Here is a 23,130-nt window from a genome sequence, read left to right as displayed (position 1 = left end):
TCTGAGGTGTGCTCTTGCCTCTGGCTCAGGTTGCTTCTGGGGCGGGGAATGTCTCCCGTGGTCCGACCTCTCCCCCTGGACCTCCGGCCCTCCCAGAGTCCCACTGAGCTGCAGGCTCCTTGCTGTCATTGCCCACAGCACCGACCGCTTGCCCTCCTCCTGAGTGCTGACCCCCACCCCTCTCTGCTCAGGGGCAGACGTCCATCTGATTGTGCGCTCGTTCTACTCAAAACCTCCCTCCAGCTCCATTTCAGGAGAAGTCGGAGCCCCGTCCCGGCCTCCTTGACCCCAGCCAGAGGCAGGACAGTGTCTTGTGGGGAGCACAGTCAGGGCCTGAGTCTCTGCGGGGTCACGTGCTGGGCCGACGGCAGCAAGCCTTTGTGGAAGTGACCAGCCCTTAGCAGGTGCGCAGCCCATGTCAGCTACTATTAAACGTGACTGTCCTCCCTCCCAGCAGTGCTGCTTACAGGAATCTGTTCCAGAAACACCCTCGCAAAAATCCAAAATGATACCTACAGAAAGCTGGTCATTGCAAGCTATTTTTAACTGCACAGACTGGAGGGAAGTGCGTGAGCCCTTGGGGAGCCCAGCAGTGAGCACACATGGGGCCCCTGGGGAGCTGCGAAAGGAATGAGCTCAGAACTTAGGAAAGCAAATGACAGGAGCAGGTGCACGGCGGGTGACTGTTCTTGCAGGCAAGGAAGGGACCAGAACAAGCCCGCAGTGGAGTGGGATGAGGGAATGCGGTCTGTCAGGGCACCCCCCTCAAAGCCAGGTAGTGACAGGCGCATGTGCCTTTCAGGACGGCGGGGCCCCAAAGGGCCCACACTGTACCTGGGACTGCTTGTCTGCAGGCCTGGTTCCCCCTGAGCTGTTTGCTGCCTGGGTGGTCGGGATTTTAAATCTGTTTCAGCACACTTGTTAAGAATTTCATTAATAAAGTGCCTTTTGGACTTATACAGCATAGACGTCTCTGAACAGATGGTCTTGGCTTTGCCCAGAGTAGTCACTGCCATGGACACAGAACCTGGGGCAAGTTCTTCATTTTCTGTACGTCGGGTGCAGTTTACCGACCAGGCTCAGCACGCTCTATATAATAACAGAACTTCAGGAATACACATAAAATGATGTGTGGTCCTAACAGTGCTGTTTGGCCTGGTCTTGGAGGCCAGGTCCAGTTTCCCGAGCAAACGTGATGTCCTCGCGGGACAGGGGACTGCTTGTGCCAAGGGTTTCTGCACGAGGGACGATGGCAGGCACGTGGGCCCGGCCATGGGAAGGGATCTTGCTTTGAGCAGCAGAGTTGTCTTGGTGGTGGGAGCGGGGGGCAGTAGTGGGCATGTTAGGTCCCAGAGCGACGTCAGATGGGGCCAGGCCTCCCGCGGTCCTGCCGAGTGTCGTGTGGGGGTGGGAACGAGGAGCGAATGGTGGGAAACACTGATGGAAAACAGCGGGCCTGGCAGTGCATCGGAGGCAGGAAGTGAAGGAGACACGGGGTAAGCTTCTGGCTCACCTGTCCAGGTGGCTGAATGTGCCAACGAGACTGGCGGAATTCACGAAGAAAACGGGATTTGTGGGGGAAGGTAATGTGCTTCGGCTGAAGACCGTGAAGTCCAAGGTGCATCCCGTGGGAGGCCCGTCGTTCCCTGTTCCCAGCAAGGCTACTCTCTTCTCACCCAGTCGTTTACAGAGTAGAATGTGAGCGGCTCTTATACTTTTAAGGTAAAATGCTAGATTTCAGAAAGCAATACTGTGTTGGGTTGATTAAGGTCACTGTTGCCCAGAATGTGCAGCACAGTCTGAGCACGTGGAGGTGGGCCTGGCTAAGCTGCAATGCTCGGTGGGTTAGGAGTGTCCCACGCGTGTTCAGCAGGGTATTTGCAGTTTACGCCGGTTTACAGGACGTCACCCCATTGCCCATCAAGCAAGATCTGTACCAATCTCCTGAATTACACCTTTACACAGGAGATAAGAATATTATTCCAGGGTCCTCATCTCCAATTCCACCACCCATAGGCATCTGCAAGTTAGATTCAAGTTTAAGAATTGTGACATTCCGTTTAAGAGTGGCATCATTTTCATCCAGGAGGGTAATGTTTTTTCATTTTTGTGCTTAGAAACTGTGGAAGGTGCTAGTGTGAAAAAACCCAGTTCCCTTGTTCCATCAGACTTCCTGCAGCACAGAGCGGCTGGGTTCACTTTTTTGTACAGCAGACGTTACCGACCCGTGATGGTGAGGGTGAGCGTCTGCCCCGTGTTCGGTGGGCCCAGGAGGCGCTGGGGTCCCCGAGTGCAGCCCAAGCTCAGCAGGGCTTTACTGTGTCTTCAGAGATTGCCTGGACGGGTCGGCACACTAGAGGTTTTCAGCGCGCCTGTGTGGACAGTGGGTGCGGTCCACGGGTAGCGACAGAGGGGTTGTAGCAGGCTTGGTCCTGCTGAAATCCCTCCGAGGCGAGAGCCGGCCCCTCCCGACAGCACTGTCCCCCGCTCTGCGTTAGGAGCCCCGGCTCCCCACGCACGCCCCGGCCCCTCCCGGGCTCCCTGTTCCCCCAGCGCGCCCCCTGCAATGGCTGACAGGCTTCAGGACGTCCCTGGCCCTGTCCCGCCCCTCGCTCTGCTGTCGCCCAGAGGACCCTCCCAGGTCTGGCTCTGCGGTTAGCTCTGTGCCCTTTGCCAACACTCACACCTTTCCACTTGCCCTCCGGACTTCGCCGCGCTCCAGACCCACGGGTCCACTTGTGGGTCTAGTCGGCATCTCGGGCTTCTGTGCCTGGAGCTGAACTCTTGACCTCCCCTGGCCTTCAACCCTCCGAGCGCAGGGGACAGCTCCGATACTCAGAGAGTCGCCTGAGCTGCTGTCCATGCCGTGCTTATGTGGCCCACCACCCGTCCTGGCGATTCTTCCTCCTACACCCGGAGACGGGCTCCGGGTCTGTCCCGTGGCTAGTCCAGTGCCGGCTTGAAGCTCCCGGCGTTTTCCTTTCCGCAGTGATGGACTCGCGGCTGCTGCTCAGTTACCACTTGCTGAATGAAGAGGTGAATGATGCTGTTAAGTCCTAATTATTGGCGGTAAAGAGTTACGTGTGCCTTACGAGTCTGTGCATCCAGGGACGTTTTGATAAATACTAACAGTAAATCAATGGATTTGCATGTGACTTCCTCCTATGCCAACACAGCACTCTCTTTACCGCGAAAAACACGCATTTTAGGTGTTCCTTCAGTGTCTGAAAGGCATACATTAGTATCAGAAATGTAAATCATTTATTCCAGCCAAATATCAATGAGAAACCATAAGGCTAGGTTTAGGATGTTGCTTTCCAAGCTACAACGGTCATGAATCTCTAGTTCTTCAACATTTTTGGTAGGGGTTCAAGAGGGTGGCATGATGAGAGGGTCTGTGTCCCCAGTGGTTGGAGAAACTGGGGCTGGTGTCTGGATTCATGCCCTCAGAAGGCCTGCTGTATTTGTCATGACCCTAATTTTTAAAGTCTGTGAAGTCTCCCTTCTGAAGCGGACACTTCCAGAAACTTCATGTCTGTGTCGTAGATGCCTCCGCTGTGCCCAGCACACTCATCACAGTCCCCCAGAAGCTGCATCGGTCACTGTGTGGCCTCCATAGGGAGCGCTCCTGCTGAAATTACAGTTAACAAAGCAGCATGAAAATGAGGCTAGTTCCGAAGTTGGCCTTCAGGTTAACTTCAGGTGATGTCTAACACTGTGGTCTTCGTGTGATCAGAATTCCCACCTAACATAAAATACTTTATGCCCCAATACTTTAAAAACAAATCCAGACGAAATAAAGAGAAGGTACTAACAGAAGTGTGCAGAGAATAATGACAGTTCACTTCTAAAATGTGCGATTTGTGGAGAAATAGTTACCGGCAGCATGGTGGTTGGATGTGGCCCCGAAGCACAAAGCCGGCTGGAGAAGGGGCGAAATGCAAGAGTTCTCATGATCAAGGGGCGCCTGGGGGCTACCTGGGTGGCTCAGTTGGTTGAGCATTCGACTCTTTTGATTTCTGCCCAGGTCACGATCTCAGGGTTGTGAGACGGAGCCCCGCATCCAGCTGTGTTCGGTGGGGAGTCTGCTTGGGATTCTCTCTCCCCCTCAGCCCCTCTCCCCTGCTCATGCGTGTGCGCACGCTCTCTCTCTGTCAAATAAAGTAAAAAAGCAAAAAGTTCTCGTGATCACATCATAGAAGTAGCTGTAGTCAAGTTTCGATGTTTTGATAGGGTTAAACTGAATTGAAATACTTTTGGTTCTCAAACAGGACATACTGTGTAATTTTGAATTTGTTCACAAATCATTTTTAATTTTTCCTATTTCTATTTTACTTTTGCTATTTAAAGGTAAATTAAAACGTGTGTCACTTTAGTGAATGGGAAAAAGTATTTTAAAAATCACCAAAGACTATGGCAAGGTGGACTTTATGATAGAAACTTTAATGATTCCCGTTTATTTTCTCTCATGACTTTTTTGTGATTTAGCTAAATATTGCTGAGTGGTTTGGAAATGTTGCTGAGAAGGGGTCCCAGAGCTCACGCTGGGAAGGGGGCATCAAGAGAGACACACTGGGTCGCTGTGGCCTCTTCCGGCTCTGATCGGTGGCCGTTCTGCGGTCTGCCATGAATTATGATACGACGCTGACTAGGAACTGGAACCTAGGTGCTGCATCCCAGACCCTCCAGGTGCTCAGTTTCTTGTTTTTGCTTTTTTCTGGTAAGTTTCTGGTTCCATCAGTAGTTTGCAATAATGGAAACATTAAAACAAAGCAAATCACCTAAAACTTCTTGCCTTGTGAACTTAGGAGTTTGTTGGCCTTTTTAATATAAAGTGTAAATCGACTTCTGTTTTTGGGGCTCTATCTGCCTTGCAGAATCCTACTGATTTTGCATGGTTTTTCTAGGCCCTTCTGCAGGCTGAGAGGGTTTCTCTGGCCCTGCACTTCCTCGAGGTCAGAAGGGGCAACACTTAGCATTAATTTTGGGGAGTTCCTGAATGTAAGCGCCGCGGGGCAGGGGCGGCCTGTGAACCCCACCGGCAGGGGTGAAAATACCTTCTCCCCACAGGCTTCCAGGGGGAGCCCTGGCAGCAGAGTCTGATTTTAGCTCTAGTCCTGCTACTCACGAGTGAGTTACCTGGGGCTCGTTGCGGGATCTGTCTTCAGTTTCTGAATCCTTGTTTGCCGAATGCAGGGATTTCTTCTAACCGAATGCAAATTCTCCTTCCTCCTTCTTCCTTCCTAAAACCGACCACCTTTACCATGCCCTCATGTGTTAGAAGCCAGATACGGTGGAGGTGGACCACGAAGCTCACCGTGATCTTGCCCTGAAGTCATAATTTCTAGGAGCCCTTGAGTGACTTCCTGCACGACCCTGAGATTCTGTACGTGTAGCGACTACTCAGTCCAGAGATTGCCACGGATGGTGTGCTTCGTGCCTTCAGTGAGGGAGTCTGGGAAATCCATCGGAACCCGTAGGTGATGGTCACCATGGATGTCTACAAAAGGCTTGACAGTGTAGGGAGCACTTTCCATAGACATGATCTTCTGTGGTCCTATTCTGTAGGGTAGACATTCTGTCTCTCCAGGCATGTGTAGACCTTATTTCAAAAGTTAAAGAATGGGGGGGCGGGTACTTAGAGTATAACTTGGTTAACTGGCTTTGCACTTAACATAAGCTTTATGTCAGTGATGACAAATGGGCTAAGGATCTGATGTGGAGGAAGAGCAGAGGGGACAAGCAGACACCTGCTGTGCATGTGTGTGCGTGTGTTCATGCATGTGTGTGCATGTGTGCACGTGTGTGTGCGTGTGCGCACACATGTGCATGTGCATGGTGTGCAGATGCCGCACATCTATCTGACACAGACAGGTGCACACACTCGTAAATACATATGCAGTCACACCATGCACACTGCTGCCTCCCCAGCATTACTGAAGAGCAGAGTTTTCAAACCTCACCTTGCTCCTCCTGGAGAAATGATTAAAACTCAGATTACCAGGCCCCACCCCCAGAGTTTCTGATCCTATAGATTTGGGGTGGGGCCCAGAATTGGCTGTTCTAGCACGTTCCCAGGGGATGCTCCTGCTGCTGCTGATCAGGGGACACCACTGAGAACATCGCTTAAGAGCATCATCACCATTCCTGGATTAAGAAATTCCTGCTGGTACTTCCTAAGAGTGGGAATCAATTCAGGTAAAACACAGTCTCTGTGATCTGTGGTGATGACTTGGAATTTGGTTCCTATTGGGAATCCATGGCATCTTCATTCCCTGGGCCTGTCTCTCTGGGTCCGGGCCATGCGGCCCCTGACCACCTCTCCTGCGGCTTCTCTGAGGCCGGCCGTCTCTGCGGGCCGCCTCATGTGTACGAGGTTATATTGAGGGCACAGGTGCTGTCCCCCGCTGTCCCTCAGACCACATGCTTCCTGGCATCCTGCCCTCAAGCTCACCCCATTTTCTGCCCTCAAGCTCACCCCATTTTCTGCCCTATTCAAGACGTTAAGTCCATGCAAGGACTTTGCATTTCAGCTGTTATGTGCTTCACTTCCAGAATCTGTTTGGTTCCTCTCTGTTGTTTAAATTTCTCTGCTTCTGTTGGAAAGGGGGCCTCTATGTGCCCCTCCCTGGCTGGGCTGGCATGTGGTCTTTCTCTGGTTCTCTCCTGGGAAGCCGGGAGCTGGCCTGGATGCTTGAAAAGAGGTTGAACGACCATATATGTAAGTTTAGAAGTTGCAGAAGTTACAGTAAAAATTGGAAACAGGTTAATTTTACCTACTTTATTTAGCTGTCTGTCAGACACGCTCATATTTCAGTGTGTAGTCTGTGTGCCAGTGTGTTAAAGGCACTGAACTCGGCTTCCCCCTGAGGTCATTCAGATCTGGCATGGGTCTCCCTGGACCCCAGGTCTCTGTGAGGCCCGGCCCGCTCAGGCGCTCTGAGCTCGTGTGCGGTGGCCGCAGGGTACATGGCAGCCTCCCTCCAGGTGTCCCCTGAGGCTCCCGGCACGGGCTTCACACCCGCAGGCTGGCCTTGCCGCGTCAGGAGGTGGCCAAGTCCTCTGTCCCTCAGCGGCTTGCTTTCCAGATTCCAGGAGGTTTCCGTGTTGCTCCCCTCTGTGTCAGAGGCGTCAGAAGCCACGTGAGCCCATGCCACCGTCCTTCCTGAGGACTTGAGGCCTGGCTTCTTGGTTGGATGATGTCCCGACCGGTTCTGCTGTGCGTGGCGCATGGCACCTCACGTTCCAGGGCACACCTTCTCCACGTTGGCCCCAGGGCGTCTGTCCAAGTCCTGGGAAAGCTTGTGTTTGTTACATGTGAGGAGACAGCTTCCCCACCACCTGTGTTTACACTAAAGCCCAGCTAGCCAGTCTTTGCTCATTAATCACGACCCCACATTCCACACGGGGGACGGGGCCTCTGGACGCACCTGCCCTCCCCTTGGGGACCTGGCTTCAGCACCTCCCCAGTGGACCCACCTGCAATGTTCTTAGTGTGCATGTAGATCAATTTCTCCTTAAAAGTCACAGATCAGTGCAGGGGAGGCGCGTTCCGGGAGAGCATGCTGGTGGCTCTCGGGAACGGGTGGGAGCCCCCGGGGTGAGGGCCAGGTCAGCTGCCCAGGGCAGGTGGTGACTAATGCCTGGGGCCTCCGCTACCCTAGAACCCGACCCAGAGCCAGGAAGCAGATGCCCCAATGTTCCATGTTTCATTTGCTCACTCCTAAGTCAACACAATTCATTTTAGCGACTTAAATACTTTCTGAAAAGCCTTTTATCACACCATAGACTAGAACCAATTCTGTAAAATCATTTACGACTTTTAAATTGGCTCAAAATAATCAGATTCCTAAAAAGTTCATGAACATGTCAGGAGAGAAGCGTCATTCCTGATTTAGACCAAATGTTGCTCCAGGATTGCTGTGTTGGTTTCCTGGGATGCCTGCGCCGAGCCCCGCACACGGAGCTCCCGCAGAAGCACATCAGCTCGAAGCTCTGGTGGCAGAAGGCCCAAGATCAAGGCCTGGGTCCTTCCGGGGTGGTGGGCAAGAATCGCCCCATCTCCCACAATCCCCGGCCTTTGCTGGCTTGTGGTGGAACCACAGGAGTCTTCATGCGGCCCTCTCCCCGTGTGCCTGTCTCCAGATTTCCCCTTTAAGGACACCACTCATACTGGAGTGGTCCACAGGTAGGGACAGAGGGGTTGTAGGAGCCTTGGTCCTCAGGCTGTGTTGGTCTTGTTTTGACTATTGCTGATCTCTGCAAACACTCTTTCCAAATCAGGTCCATTCTGAGGCACTGGAGTTGGATTTCATGTGAATGGGGGTCTCCCGGTTGATCCCACAATAATCCTGCTGCACTGTGTCATGGGGGTTGGGCCTGTGAGCAAGGCATCTTCATTTTTCTAAAACTCTGTGGTAAAGAAAGTGGACTTTCATTTACTTTTCTGTGACTTTCATAAACATTACAATTATAAATTTAAATTATAGGTTTTAATTGAATTCATATATCTTGTATTTTTTACTTTAATTGTAGGTTTTAATTCAGAGGGTAGAAACGGACATCTGCACGCCTTCTATCCCCGGAGCTCGTGGCCCCGGGGATGAGCCTGGCGCCTGTCCCACGGAGGGGCCGCCCCACCAGCTGCCCTGCCCTTCCCCCACAGCTCCGGCAGCCTCTGTGTGGACGTGGTCTCGGGCTCTGGCCTCTCCTGGGCTGCTCAGATCGTCCCTCTGTCCCGAAACATCAGGAACTGTTCTCCCAGCACACATTTAACTATTTAAACTGCCTGTGTGGAAGTACTGAGTTAGGGTCCACGCTGCATGCGTGGATCTTTCCAGTTCACAGACATTGGGTCTGAACTCCTCCCTGAGAAGACACTGTGGGCAGTTTGCAGATGAACCGCTGAGTTCCAGCTCGAGAAGTTATTGGAGTGGGTGCCGGGGCGACTCCGTGGAGTATGTGTGGGTCGATCCTATGTCTGGGGAAGGCTTGACGACCTTAGGTTTGGCAGAAGATGGGTAGAGGGCTAGAATAAGTTTTTATCTCTCCGTAAGTGTTGTTTAAACAAACTTCTGTAATGTGATATAGCTGCCCTGTCGTGCAGATAAATATTCATTTATGCAGTTAGCCTCAGTGAAGAGAGAATTGGTCCAACCAATGAGCTGTGAGGTTTAATTCCTTAAATGTCTTACCGTCTTGCTGGAACTGAGTGAGATGACACAGCAGCAGTGGTGACTGCGTATTTCTCTATATAAATGCATTTCTTGTTTTTTTGTTTTTTTGTTTTTTTCCCCAGGGATCTTCGCTTTAACAGAATCAGAGAGATCCAGCCTGGGGCGTTCAGGAAGCTGAGAAACTTGAATACGTTGTAAGTCCAAACATTCTACTGGGACCCAGTAGGAAACAAGTATGGAAATCATCACCCCTTTCCCCTGTGGTCAGCCTTGATCATCCGTGGTCAGCCTTGATCATCCGTGGTCAGGGGCATGAATGAGGAGAGTGGACTTGGGACCCTAGAACAGAATATGCACATTACGATGCCAGGCCTGTGGATCCTGTGCTTGGCCGCCATCCTGTTTTGTCCGACATCCGTGGACCTGTGTGGGTCCCTCATAAGTGGCTGTGACCCAGACCAATGGCCACGTGATCCCCTTCTCTTCCTGTGAGTAACTCAGTCCCCAGCTAGGCCAGATCCATTCACCAGTGCTAACTGGTTCACACGCCCCATCGGATGGTGGAGGGGCCTTCGCTTCTCCTGGGTAGCTGGACCCAGGAGGGTTTGGGGCGCCATCCTGTTGTGCACCCATATGCTTAGTCGTCCTCAAGGGTGCGCAGACGAAGGGAATGGGCCTGACTGGCGCTGAGAGGTTCTGCGGCTGACCTGGGCTGCTGTCGAGTATCCTGAGCTTGTCAGGAGGCTGGCGTCTCTGGTTCTTCTGCTCCGGAGGGCGGCTGTGGGCACAGGGGGATATAGGCAGGGCCCTGGGAGCCTGGGGGGTGGTCCGACCCTGCTGAGACCACCCTGCACTGGCCTTCCGCTCAGCCGAGGTGGACAGTCTGACAGACAGCAGGACAGATAGCTACTCCTTTGCGTCGGAGAGGGAATTTGGTCGGTGCTCATACGGAGGGGACTGGTGTGCCGTGCCAGGGACGCCTGTGCCCCGAGGAAATGCGTCATCACAGGGTGAGCGCTGAAATGCTCCCGTGTGAATGTAGCGCTCGGCCAGTGGGCCGGTGTCGGTGCTGAGCTCTGTACCTGAATTGTCTTACGACCTTTTCCAACCAGTGGGAATGTGTTCCCACAGTGCGGTTCAGAGGGGTGCTGGTTGTAATTCTTACTCAGACTTTCTCTCGTAGGCTTCTCAACAATAACCAGATCAAGAGCATACCTAGCGGAGCATTCGAAGACCTGGAGAACTTAAAATATCTGTAAGTGAATGATCAGTCCTTTACCCCAAAAGCTTGTGTTGTTTGCATACCGACTGTTTAATCATTGAGCTGAATTTTTTGCAGCTTGCAGATTAATATAAATACACTCATCTCTTAGGGTACATTTTCAGAAGGTGACTGAATTTTTGGCTGGGATTTTTAAAATGAGTTAAAATGAGTTAAAAGTTCGCTGTGTGATGCTTAGTGTGTGTGTCTTCAGCCGTAAGTAAAGTAGGTGGAATGAGATTAAAGCCACAGTCCTGGAAGGCGGTGCGGGAGCAGGTGACTGGCGGCCCCTCGCTGCTGTGCGCGCCGGGTGGGCGTGCCAGGAGATGGAAGCACGGTTTCCAGAGGCCTCTCCAGCTGTGGGCGAAGTGTGAGAATTTCACTCATCTGCTAATTTCCCAGTCTTCCTCTGAGTGATTTCACCTCTTCTTATTTTTAGATAGTAAAATTGTAGTTTGCTTTTTAAAACTGATTTTAGTTAATTTACTTGAGCATTTAAAACATGAGTTTTGCAGGTTAAAAGATGACCTAGCGGGCAAGTGCCAGCTGAATACCTCTGCAAGCACTTATTTTAGGACTGGAAGCCATAAGGCAGACATTCCAGTTACATTCTTGGTTGTAGATAAAAGTACGTGTCTTGTGCTTTGAGCAAATTATTCTTACTTTTGAACCATTTTAATGAGGGATTTAGGTCAGTGACTTTTTTGGGAAATTTATGTCATAAGTGAACCTGAATGTCTATAAGTCATGTTGATTTTTAAAATAAAGTCACATTGTTAGATGTGTGTTTTGAAACCTCTATGATTTTAGATGTCATTGGTTCTTAACTAAGTGATCACTTTAACTGTGTTTATAGAAATATATATTCCTCAGTGAAGGTAATCGAAACTGTTAGGTATAAATATTTTTCCATCATTTTTGGCATACTCTGTTAATTTTTCCAATAGAATAGAATGGAATAACGTATGAAAATTATTAAGCCTTGTAGCTCATTTTAAAAATGAGGGAAAGGCCTTCTATTTATTCTTGAGTTTTTATTTATTTGATTTGTTTTGTTTTTAAATTTTAAGTGCTGTACAAGTTCCAGAAGAAAGGTTTTTGTTTCTTAGAAAGTACGCTCAGTTAGATGATAACCAGCATCTGTAGTTTGTGTGTGTGTGTCACTTTGTTTTTTATTTTGTATTTTGCTTTTGGCTCGAATTAATTAGGAGCAACTTATTATTTAACCTGCAAACATATTTAGTGTGAAATAGTTTGGGATACCTTGTTTTTCACTTAAAATGATTTCTTTAAAGTAATACTTCATAAGGCTTGCCTGCTGGTTGGCTCCCCATCGAGGCACCTGTGCTCCAGCCTCTTCCTCCGCCCTCCTCCCATTTCCACGATGCCCACTGGTGGAGGGCCCCTGGTCACTGGGGAGGGGTTGGGCAGTGGTCAGCAGGAGAGGGGGGGAGGGCCCTGGCGAGGAGGGACCCCAGGAGCAGGGGTGAGAAGGGGTCCCACTTCCCCATTTGATCCCCGTCCTCGGCAGGAGAGGGCACTGTGTGCACTTTAAACATTTGAGAGCTCTCGTGAAGTTTACTGATTATTTCTGCCTTTATATTTAGTCCGTGCTTTTAGAAGTTGAGTCCTGGTTTATGTGCTGGAACCCTAGTTACTTGTGGGAAGGCGTAAACCTTCCCCTTAACTGATATTTCCAAAGGATGCCATTAAGTCCGGGGAGGGGCCTCCTGTTCAAAGTGGACTCTGGTGGAGTAGAGTACTCTTTAGAACCCATTATCGGAAGATGGTCAGTGCCCTTTATTCTTACGAAGACAGAGGGTGCTCCCATGTCCTCTAAACACACATTCTTCCGTATTAGCAGGCCTCAATTGTCTCGCACTCCCGTTGTCTTTAAAGTGTGTGCCAAGTGACGCTACACCGGTAGGCCATTGCCCTGTTGTTTAAGAGAAATGAGCCCAGAAACCCTGCTCGTAATAATGGGGGAGCAGGAGCTCCCTCCAGAACTGAAGTTGCCAGTGGCCAGGCTGTATTCTTTTAGCTTTCGAAATACTTACTAAATTTCGGTGATTCTGAGGGGCTGTGCTCTCCACTTTACACAGGAGGAGACTGAGGCACAGAAAGCTTGATTCAAGAGCACACAGCTAGCAGGTGCAGACGGAGGATTCAAACTCATGCGGCCTGGCGAGGTGCCTGCCGCGTCAGGCCTCTGTTGCGGGCACTGGGCTCTGGACCGGTGGGCGAGCGCCGCCTGTTTGTGCCGAGCCTTGCAGCTCTCCGCGGGGTTACCACAGCTGATTTGTGCAGAGGGAGAAGTGACAGCCACTTAACGGGATGGTGGCAGTTAGAGACGGTGTAGTGGGTCCTGTGAAACAAGCCTGCCCCGAATACCGTGAGCTCAAGTGTGGTGGTGCGCACTGTCCTGGGAACGGAGCGTGCAGGGGCACGGCATTAAGACAGAGCAGGTATATTTGCGGGAGCAAATAGGTGGAAGCCCAGCTGGCCAGTGTCGGGTGCAGAGAAGTGCCTGCTGACATCACGGTGGCGACGGCGTGGAGTTTGATGTCATCGGCTGGGGAGAAGCGCCAGGGGCTCACGTCTCTGCACCTGACACACAAATCACGTCCGATGCACCACGACGTTGGTGGGGTTCACGAGATCTGCTGCCGCAGAGACGTGTTTGTTAGGACTCTGAAGTTTAGATTTCATATAATTTTCCCGTGTCATGAACTATTAGTCTTCTTTTGAAATGTTCAGCCATTGAAAACTATAAAACCATTCTCAGTTTACAGACCGTATAAAAACAGGCAGCGGGCCAACTCTGTGATTCTTCAGACCTGCCCTTGTTGCTTCTGTTTTGCAAGAAGGATTCTGGTGGGTGAGAACGCATTTAGGCTTCATATCGTCTGCTCCCCCAACCGTTCCTGGGTATCTTTAAACACCCAGGTTGTGGAATCTTATAATCAACGCACATCACGTGTGTGGGGAGGTGGTTCTCTTTCCTTCAAGCTTTGGAGCAAGTGCATGGTCAACAAGTCACAAACCACACTCCAGAGCCTGTGACTTTTTGGAAGACAGGGCGGTGGTTGGAGAACCTCCCGTTTGGAGACTTTCCTTTGAGGAAGGGCCGGGAACCTCCTCCGAGAGGGGAGCCACACTGCCGTGTAAATGTTTTGTTTGTATTCTAATACAGTCATTAATTTGAAAACGCCCTCCATGTGTCAACGTAATTCTTCTTTCCATCTGAAGTTGCGGCTTCTCGTGTGTGTGCTAATGCTCCCCGTTTCTTGTTTCAGCTATCTGTACAAGAATGAGATCCAGTCAATTGACAGGCAAGCATTTAAGGGACTTGCCTCTCTAGAACAACTGTAAGTGTCCCTCTCCCGTCCTTGGCTGTCTTGGATGCCACCTGCCCTTTGCCTCTTGTAGGAAGATGAACTAAGTTTGCTGTTTGCATGATGCATGTCTGTACTAATGGGGGCGTAGGGCGTGTGTGCATGCCAGCGGAAAGAGCGGTTCTGTCCGACCCCTCCACCCCGGAGTGGGCGGCACTGGTTTCTGCTGACGGCAGCCCATGCCGAGCATCCGTGACCCAAAGAACAGTGAGACCGAGCAGCCCCCACCTCCATGGTGCTCCCGATGTAAGGCAGAGACAGACTTGCGAACGAGGAAAGGTCTTCGGGGAGGGGTATCCGGGGCAGTGCGGGACGAGCAGGTTGTTTTCATTGTACCCTGTTTCCCGTTTGTGACTCCCCACACATCCAGCTTCCTTTCTGCCTTTATGTCGTTATTCTGGAGAAGATGAACCTTTTTTTCCGTGTGTTTCTAGTTAGTGTATGTTGGATGTTGTTTCTTTGGCGGCATATGAAGTCAGCATGTTCATTTTTGAGTAGAATTCCCGGTAAGAGTTTTTCTGGTTTGTTCGGGCTGAAGTGGTTCCGAGGAGTTTCAGATGGCCATCCGGTTACGGTCACGGGGCTGGACAGGGCCGTTGGCTGCGACGCGTCCTGACGTCTGTCTGCGTATTTCCTGGCCGGGCACAGACGCGTCTCCGGAGGCGCAATGGCGGAGCTGGGGCTCCCCCCGAAACCAGGCGCTTCGGAAGCACAGACGATGCTCGTGGGTCTAGGTGGGTCTTTATTCCAGTGGGACCTGCTTTGCTGAGCTCACTGTGCGTGGCGTGCAGTAGGACTGGGAAACAGTTGTGCGTCAGGTTTGTATGATCTCTGCTTCGGAGAGGACCAAAGAGTTCACAGGGTTGCAGAAACACATGGGAGTGTCTGGAAAACATCCAGGTGGACGTAGAGTCTATGAAGGACAGAGTTCTTGCATCTGACACGCTTCTCCTGGGGTGGGGGCAGTAAGATAATCATGGCCAACACCCAGAAAACCGTGTCTGATTTAAACGTGCTGAAAAAAATTAGAACCAGGTGGTGCTCACCCTGACGAGGCGGGAGTCAGTTTATCTTTGAGGAGGAAAGAGGCAGAGTCTGGGGAGAAGTGAGCCCCGTTGCACCAGGAGCCTGGGGCAGGGTGTCGGACTGAGCATCCTGGGTAGGCGGCCCTCAGAACCCTGGGTTACAGGTAGTTAGGGTCTGGGCCACTGAAATGTGGCTCTCCTTCCGTGAATGTCAGCGAGTGTCTGACGGGACACGCAGAGACACTGAGGACCAGGTCCCCGCCCGCAGGGAGGGTGCTGTGTGAGGAGATGAGGCTGTTCCTGGTGGGTGTGCGTGGTGCCGTGGCCCAGGGGGTGGCTCCTGCCCGGGCTCCCCCTCCCCACACCAGGAGCCCCTCCACACCCTCCAGAGGCTGCCAGCCCAAAGCTGCCAGGAGTCGGTGGAGCCTGGGCTCCAGCGGGCTCCCGGGAGGCCCTCCTCTTCCTGGGTGGCGAACACGTGACCAGAGTCAGAGAGCGTTGATTGGCATTGGGACCCACGGCCACCTTGGGGCCGTGGGAGGGTGGTGGCACCCAGGCTGCCTGGAGCTGTGGGAACTTTCTTGGCCTGAGCTCACGGGCCCAGCCCTAGTGCCTGTGAGCAACAGGAACAAGCCTCCGGGAATTAGGACCAGCAGGCCCTCCCTCCTCCTCCCTCCTCCCCGGACGCCTCCCCAGGGCCCAGCCGGCCTGCTAACGAGGGTCTCCTTCAGGCTTCTCCCGTGACGGCCGCTGAATGCGGATTTTCCCCCGTTCGGGCTCCCGTGCTTCCCACCCTGGAGTGGAGGTCGATGGGCAGGGACCTGTCTCCGGGAGGCACGGGAGGCAAGTGTGGGTCTCACCTGATCTCTGGGGGCTCTGCAACCTCCCGACTCGGGGTCATCGCGGCGCCCTCCCGGGGAGCTGGGCCAGGGAGACAGCGATGGGCTAGGAAGGGCAAATGAACTTGGGTGACCTTGAAGTTCCAGTAACTTCAACGTTAGTGAAGGTCTCTGAGGGGTCCAGGGTGCGTTTTGAGAAGGCTTTCTGTCTGGTGTTTGAGTTCGTGATGAAACCTGTAATCGCTCGAGGCTGTCCCTGTCTCTCTGCTGGGCCCCATGTGAGCGAGCCGTGGAGGGCGGAGACCTCTCTTCTCCTCGTGTGGGTGGGGGGTTCGCTGCAGAAGCATCCCCATCACAAGGCCACGTCCAAGTCAGTGTCCATTGTTTCACCTAAGGGGAAAAACACCGATTTTCACAGTGAGAAAAGCAATGTTCAGGAAAATGAGGAGAAATTAGTTGTACCAAAAAACGTATGAATATATGGAAAGTGAGGAAACATAGCAAAAGAAGTGTGAATGCTGTATATTCCGTATAATTGAGCACATTTGAGGAAACACAGGATCTTACTCTTCATCATTTATGTGGTTAATCCTATGCTCAGTCTGAAATTTAAGTGTAAGTTCGTCCCCCCCTAAATTCACACAGAGGTTAGAAGATTGAACAAAGGTATTCGTCTACTTACCTTGTGTGCTGTAGGGAAGGTTACATGGACTTTTTTCCTGCAAAGGCCCACATACTGCACGGAGGTCACGGCCACGCGGTCAGGCCCCGGGCGTGGAGGGGCCTCGGTCAGAGTCACCAACAACCGGTCAGTCGTACGGTCTGTGCCGTTTTTAATTGTATTTAATCTTACTATTTGATGATTTCACTTGTTTTCCACACAATGTAGGAAATCTAGAGAGTTATTGACATACGAATTTGAAAGGACTTAGGAAACATTTTTTTGAGCAGGAAATCTAGATCTGCGAAAAGTAAAACTGTTTAAAAGCTCTTTCTTCTCTCTCTCTCTTTTTTTATACCTGTCTAGATATCTGCACTTTAATCAGATAGAAACTCTGGACCCAGAGTCGTTCCGACATTTGCCGAAGCTAGAAAGGCTGTAAGTTGCATTTCCTCCCGCCCGCCCATGTCCACCCATGGTCCCGGGCCATCGCCCCATCCAGGTTCTGCAGGAGAGAAGAGGCCACAGTCTGTTCAAGCCTCCGAGAACTGGCCGGGCAAAGTCCCTGCTCCTTGTCTCACAATTCAGAGGCGGGACTGACAATTGTCTCTTTGGGAATGGTGATAAAATAGAAAAAAAAAAACCCTAGTTCTTTTCTGGGCTAAATAACATTCTCAGATTCATTTGTATGAAATAATGCAATCACTGGGTAATTTTTTAAAAGCTCCTCTGTTTTGACTGTTGATACTCTTTTCTACACATGTAAGAAGCATTTTTTAAAAATTGGTTTGTTGTATTATTTCTTTCAACAGATTTTTACATAACAACCGAATCACACATTTGGTTCCAGGAACATTCGATCACTTGGAATCCATGAAAAGACTGTGAGTATGTGTTCAGCGCGGCCCCGTGTCCCTGAGGCCGTCGACCAGTCCCCTGCTGGGCTGTGGAGCGTGGGTCCCCCTCAGGAAGGGGCAGGAGGCCCTGAACCCTTGGAGCGGGCGCAGCTCGGAGCCCCGGTGACTCGGGCACTGTGCCAGCAGATCGACCCTTTCATAGGCGAGCAAGACATTGTTAAAGTCAGTTTTAAATTCTTCAGATTAATTTTTACTCCCATTTTGCCTATTTTAGTGTGGGATTAAGATCCTCGGAGAGGGACTCAATCCTGTTTCCTGTATTAAGCGTTCCCAGAGCTAGACGTTCAGGACACTGGCCTCCAAAGCCTCCGGGCCTCTAAAAATATTTCTTATACCGAGTACGTAACTTTGCTAGAATAAAGGTATGTGAGTGCTGGTGGAGAGTTAACGGACGCCTGCCGGTGCTTCCTGTGCTTTGCCCCGTGGCCGCGGGGCTGCTCTGCGGCTGGCCCTCGTCCCCATCCCCCGTCCGCGTCCCTGAGGCCAGGGGCTCGATGTCAGGAAGTGGAGAATCAGGCTATAGGAAGTGTAGTTCCCGCGCAGGATACAGGAAACTGAGACAGCCTTCCTCGCTGGTCAGCATTCCTTCTGATAAGGCCGTCAGCCGCCGCACTGAGAACGGCGATGTGGGGCCAGGGTTGCGTGGGCCCAGGCCCGTGTGCGGGGGCCTGGACCTGCTCGACCCCCCGTCTCGCTGTCTTCCTCCCGTCAGGCGGCTGGACTCCAACGCGCTTCACTGTGACTGTGAAATCCTGTGGCTGGCGGATCTGCTGAAGACCTACGCCCAGTCGGGGAATGCGCAGGCGGCGGCCACCTGTGAATATCCTCGACGCATCCAGGGGCGCTCGGTGGCCACCATCACCCCCGAAGAGCTGGACTGTGGTGAGTGAGCAGGACGGAGGGCGTCGTCCGGAGGGCGCGGCACGGCCTGGCCTGCCTTCTGTGTTGGTGTCCCCAGATCGCGTCTTGGTGGGACCCGACAGGACGCTCCTTCGCAAAGCCGCGATCTGTATGAGCATCTGTAAGCAACTGTTGGTTTCCTCAGCTTTTGTTTCCAGTTTCTGGAACGCACTGTGTCTCCCGCTCCCCCCACGGCCGCGGCTGCTGGGCCCGACTCCCAGGTGCTCGTGGGGCGGGGCCGGGCCGGTGGGGCTGGCAGCGGTCTGCCTCTGGGCTCGGTCCATGCCGCCCAGAGCCTCTGCCCGCTGAGCCGTGCCCATGGGCTGCACCGAGAAACTGGTCACGAGAAAAGGAGCAAAATCCAACAGCAGGGCAGAATCTTGCTTAGAGTGCCCGAGGACTCCTTTGCTTATTCTTTTCATTGCAGCACTTTTTGGGGGGTGCTAAAATTAGTTTCTCTAAAGCATCGTCGTTTTTAAGTCTTAGAGGTCTGTGTCCTAGAAGCTAGAAGTCCGTAGTTTTCAGCAGTCTCCCGCCCGGGACACGGCTCTCCCGTCCGCATCTGGATTCCTTCATCAACCGTAGACGTGTGTGCTTCGCTGTGCACGCAGCTGCTTCGGGGTGTGCTGTCAGGGGCCCTGTGCTGCGTGAGCCCATCCTGCTGCTGGGCACACGCCGGGTCTCCAGCTGTCGGGGGCCATGCTGCGCAGGAGCAGCGGTACTGGGCAGTGGTGCTTCGCGACAGGACTGGTTCCTGGGACAGAGGCCGGGGCTGCGCGCCCGGCCACCCCCGGGTCTAAACCTGCCCCACACAGCAGATTCCCCCGGGCCAGCCCTGGGTGCCCTCGTCTGCTGTCCGCTCCCTCCTCCGGGGCACAAGCCACCCGGGCTCCCACTCACCAGCCACCTCTGACTTCACCCATCGGGACCAGGCTCGGGCGCCGCGGGTGTTCTGTCTGCCTCCCCGGCACTGTGGTCGTGGAGAAGGAGAATGTGCGGCACCCACCAGTCCGCAGACTGGAGGAGGCAGCTGGTCTGGCCCGGGGCCGTAGGAGGGGCACGCATCCCCGGGGGATGAAAGACAACGGCTCTGCCGCCCTGCCCTGCATGGTAGAGCTTTCTGCTCTCAGCGTTGCTGTAGCTAAAAAGTATCATTTCTTATTTACTCAAGAACAGCTTTTCACGGAGTGCGCCGTGCACACAGGCCCCTCACCCTCTTGAAGGGTGAGCAGCCACTGGGGCCTTGTTGGGTGCGTGTCGCCACCCAGGCTCTTAGAGGTGGATCTGAGGGTCAGAAAATGCTGGGTAAGGACTCAGCGGTCTGTGCAGAGAAGCCTGTCTGTCCTTCTTGTGGGAGCATTTGTGCTCGGGATATATGTTTGTTTGGGATTTTCTCTTGAATGTGAGGGATTTGGTTTGGGGTCTTGTTTACTTTTATGGGACCATTTAAGAGCCAGAAGGTCTCCATTTCCTTCTTGGCACAGAAAGGCCCCGGATCACATCGGAGCCCCAGGATGCAGACGTCACCTCAGGGAACACCGTGTTCTTCACATGCAGAGCAGAAGGCAACCCCAAGCCCGAGATCATCTGGCTGCGAAACAAGTAAGTCAGGTGCTGGCCAGGCTGCCACGGGTGCTCCTTGTTCCCCCAGATGCCCCGTCGGGTCTGCTGTGCACGGCCCCACCCCGACACCTGCAGATGCCCCTTGACACTTTTGTCCTCTGCTGCGGAGGGAAAGGTCTAAAGGAGAGAGCTTTCTGCATCTTTGCTGCTATAAAGGGGGGCACGTTGCTCTCCCTGCCAGGGGTGAGGAGTGGGGGAGCGTCTTGGTTCTTAACCTGCCCACGTTCTGTGCCGGAACCTGGCGGGTCTGGGCACTGGGGCTCCGCAGCTGGAACACTGGGACCAGTCCTCCTGGCTAAGGAGGGGTCCTTCCTGCTGGGACAGCATCTTCAGGGACGCCATCAAGCCAACACTTACGTACTTAGCTCCTTGTGCACCTGATTTGCCTCAGGAAACACAAGTCTCCCCTTTGATCCACAAGCATTTTAGTGTGTGGGGGCAGAGGTGTAGGAGGAGGGTGCTCCAGGGGTCAGCCCCCCAAGGGCCCCGTGTTAACGAGGACACTTTCGGGCGTTCGGTGAGAACTGACTCAGAAAGAAATTGTTAACCCGAAAGCACTTTGTCGCGGCTCCTGTCCCCATTGTGACGGGGGCACGGACAGACACCCGCTTGTCGGTGGATCTCGGCTCTCAGCACTTACACTCTGAGCTTGCGGGCCATGTTTGGTCATGACCGGGCGAGGAGGATGCCCCCCCCAGCCATTGTCCTGCCCAGTGCTGGGCTGGTGAGTCCAGCAGCGCTCCCAGAGGAGAGGAGTGGAACAGGGAGCTTGGCATCGGGAGCCGTCAGGTGCAGGAGGGGAAGACACCTTCCTGCCTGGGTTTGTGGCCATGACCTGGGCCCAGCGCCGCGCAGGGACGGACAGACGCTGGCCGCACCTTCAGATGACCTGTTACCTTGGATGACTCTGGACTGTTGAGATTTAAAATCCGGAGTTAACATGGGAGGAATAAGTATGTATTTAAAAGGCAGAAAAGCATCGATTTGGCTGAGCCCTTTACACCTGCTTTCATAAGTAAACACATTGCTCACAGAAGTTAAAGTGTCAGAGCCAAACATGGCAGAGTGAAAGCCCAAAAGCTCTGGGCCTGAAGTCTGGTGCCGGGCTCTCCCTCCACTTGCCAGCCTCTCTATGGGCCTGCCTCACCTGGGGGCCTGGCTCACCTGGGGGCCTGGCTCACCTGGGGGCCTGCCTCACCTGGGGGCCTGGCTCACCTGGGGGCCTGGCTCACCTGGGGGTCTGCCTCACCTGCTGGTCAGTCTCACCTGTGGGCCTGCCCCATTATCTTGAATGAATTTGCCAGAAACCAACGAAAATGTTTCCTTTGAATTTTTCCCACTATGTTTCTTTTTCCCCTTTGGCAGGAGAACTACTTTAAAACTTTAAAATCTTATAGATTGAACACATAAGTAATAAAGTAAGTTGATGAATTAGAGATGTGGTGGGTCAGCACTTTTTCTAGAAGTACTAAGCCAGAGTCTGTGTGGTAGGACAGTTTCCTGGACAGGCCAAATGCTGTCCCCCCAGGTGCCAGGTGCTCAGGGGCTCTTCCTGTGTGGCTCTGGTGTGTCCTCGTGCTTCAAGAACCTGAGCACCAGACTTCTGTCTTTGTAGTAATGAGCTGAGCATGAAGACAGATTCCCGCCTCAACTTGCTGGACGACGGGACCTTGATGATCCAAAACACACAGGAGACGGACCAGGGGATTTACCAGTGCATGGCCAAAAATGTGGCCGGGCAGGTGAAGACACAGGAGGTCACCCTCAGGTACTTTGGGTCTCCAGGTACGTGCAGAGGATGGCGCACGAGGCTCCCCCAGGACGGCCCTTGCTCCCCGTGCCCAGCCGGGTAGGGACGCGGGCGGGATGTGGGTGGGACACGGGTGCAGTGGTCTACAGCCAAGCACCCTCAGCCACAGCCTTGCAGGCGGGGTACTAGGTGACCCACAACCTTTGCTCTGCCTTTAAAAAAAAAAAATACACGGACTGACATTTTCTTGAAGGAGTCCATTTGTATATGTTGCCGTGAGCAGTGTGTTTAGATTTGCATGTTCTGCATCTTACTTGACACTGTTTGTCCAGTCTTTTCTGAGTTCCAAGCCTTCCTTTGGCATAATTATCGTTCTTCTTCCATTTCCCGCTTCCAGTTTGGAAGTCCCCCAGCGTCCTTTGTGTTGGTCGTTGGCCTACTGCGTTCTTAGGTTATCGGAGTCAAAGTTACCCCCTACCACTGTGTCCAAAATAGGCTGAATTCTGTTTTCCCGGTGTGTGACACACAATCATTAGTGCCTGGCTGTGATGTCTTTCCCACTTGCGAATCCTGTTGTTTCTTTCTGCGTCTCTGCTGTTCCGTGGCGCCACGTCTTTTCCACCCCGTGGCGTGGGGGTCAGGCAGCATCCCCGCGCGAGGACCAGCTTTCGGTTGACAAAGCCTGGAGTGAGATTCACTTCTCTCTCCACTGATCTTGGCTGCCTGTCACCGAGGGGCAGCGCGTGGGTCAGCCAGACTCGGAGGTTTCTGGGTGGCGTCGTGTTGGGCCTCGCCTTGGCCTGTCGTGACACCGCTTCTCACGTGCCCTCCCGGTGGGCTTTGACGTTGGGGTTTTTGTCCCTGCAAACGGCTTCGTGTTCTAGCTTGCCATTCTCTGGAAATGCTAGTATTAGGATCATTTCTGCATTTCCTATCCTCTGCTCTTCCGTAGATATGTGGGTAACGGAGCTTCAACGTTAACCAACATGAAAGACGCAGAAATGTGTCTTTCCTGCTTCTTGCCTTACCCACTAAATTTCTGCCTCCATCCCCACTCTCCCAAATTCCAGCCAGTGCCTCCTTCTTCATCCCTGCCTCACTGGTCTTCAGTACATGACGGCTTCTCTTACACTTTCCTTTCAGTGCCACGTGGGAGTCATTACCTGGTGGGAACGTGATCTATTTAACTGGTTCTTCAGCAGGAATACCGGAGGGTTTTTCCCCCAATTCTTTTGCTATTTCAGGTCCGTGTCTCTTTATCAAAAACCTCTTGGGTCTGCTATCGTTTGGAAATCAGAAATCTGGGGAATTTCAGCAGGCCACCTGGTGCATGGTCTGCTGAGCCGCCCGGCGCTGCCGCGGGGTCCCAGGTCCCACCCTGTCGTCAGCGTCCACGCGAACTGTGTGAATAGTCACAGCATGTGGGATAAGTGAAGACTGTAAACGCCTCATGCCAGATAGATCCAGTTTTATAAATAAGTGATGAAAGAGTATTTTATTTTAGGAGCATTTCTGGATTCTAGAACTGGGGAGAAGGGTGTCGGCCTGAATACGCATCACAGGAATGTTTTAAGAACCTCCCT

At 52.7% G+C, this 23,130-nt stretch overlaps 1 protein-coding gene across 7 annotated transcripts in view; it reads left to right on the top strand.

The window, feature by feature from the left end:
* The window catches only part of PXDN (peroxidasin), a 75,664-nt gene that overhangs the window by 27,026 nt on the left and 25,508 nt on the right, over positions 1 to 23,130 (top strand). For 3 of the 7 annotated variants that reach the window (XM_027624052.2, XM_027624058.2, XM_027624059.2), the window contains exons 2-9: positions 9,299 to 9,370; positions 10,360 to 10,431; positions 13,734 to 13,805; positions 16,724 to 16,795; positions 17,170 to 17,241; positions 17,987 to 18,156; positions 19,659 to 19,776; positions 21,413 to 21,582. In XM_027624052.2, coding sequence (XP_027479853.1) covers positions 9,299 to 9,370; positions 10,360 to 10,431; positions 13,734 to 13,805; positions 16,724 to 16,795; positions 17,170 to 17,241; positions 17,987 to 18,156; positions 19,659 to 19,776; positions 21,413 to 21,582 — 818 coding nt within the window. Of the gene's footprint in view, positions 1 to 8,535; positions 8,962 to 9,298; positions 9,371 to 10,359; positions 10,432 to 13,733; positions 13,806 to 16,723; positions 16,796 to 17,169; positions 17,242 to 17,986; positions 18,157 to 19,658; positions 19,777 to 21,412; positions 21,583 to 23,130 lie in introns of all 7 variants that reach the window. The other 4 variants (XM_027624056.2, XM_027624054.2, XM_027624057.2 and 1 more) reach the window with 4 other exon arrangements.

The sequence above is a fragment of the Zalophus californianus genome, chromosome 8, assembly GCF_009762305.2.
Source record: "Zalophus californianus isolate mZalCal1 chromosome 8, mZalCal1.pri.v2, whole genome shotgun sequence".
Lineage (NCBI taxonomy): Eukaryota > Metazoa > Chordata > Mammalia > Carnivora > Otariidae > Zalophus > Zalophus californianus.
The sequence above is the reverse complement of the archived record's forward strand: the minus strand, read 5'-3'. Positions and strand labels throughout refer to the sequence as shown.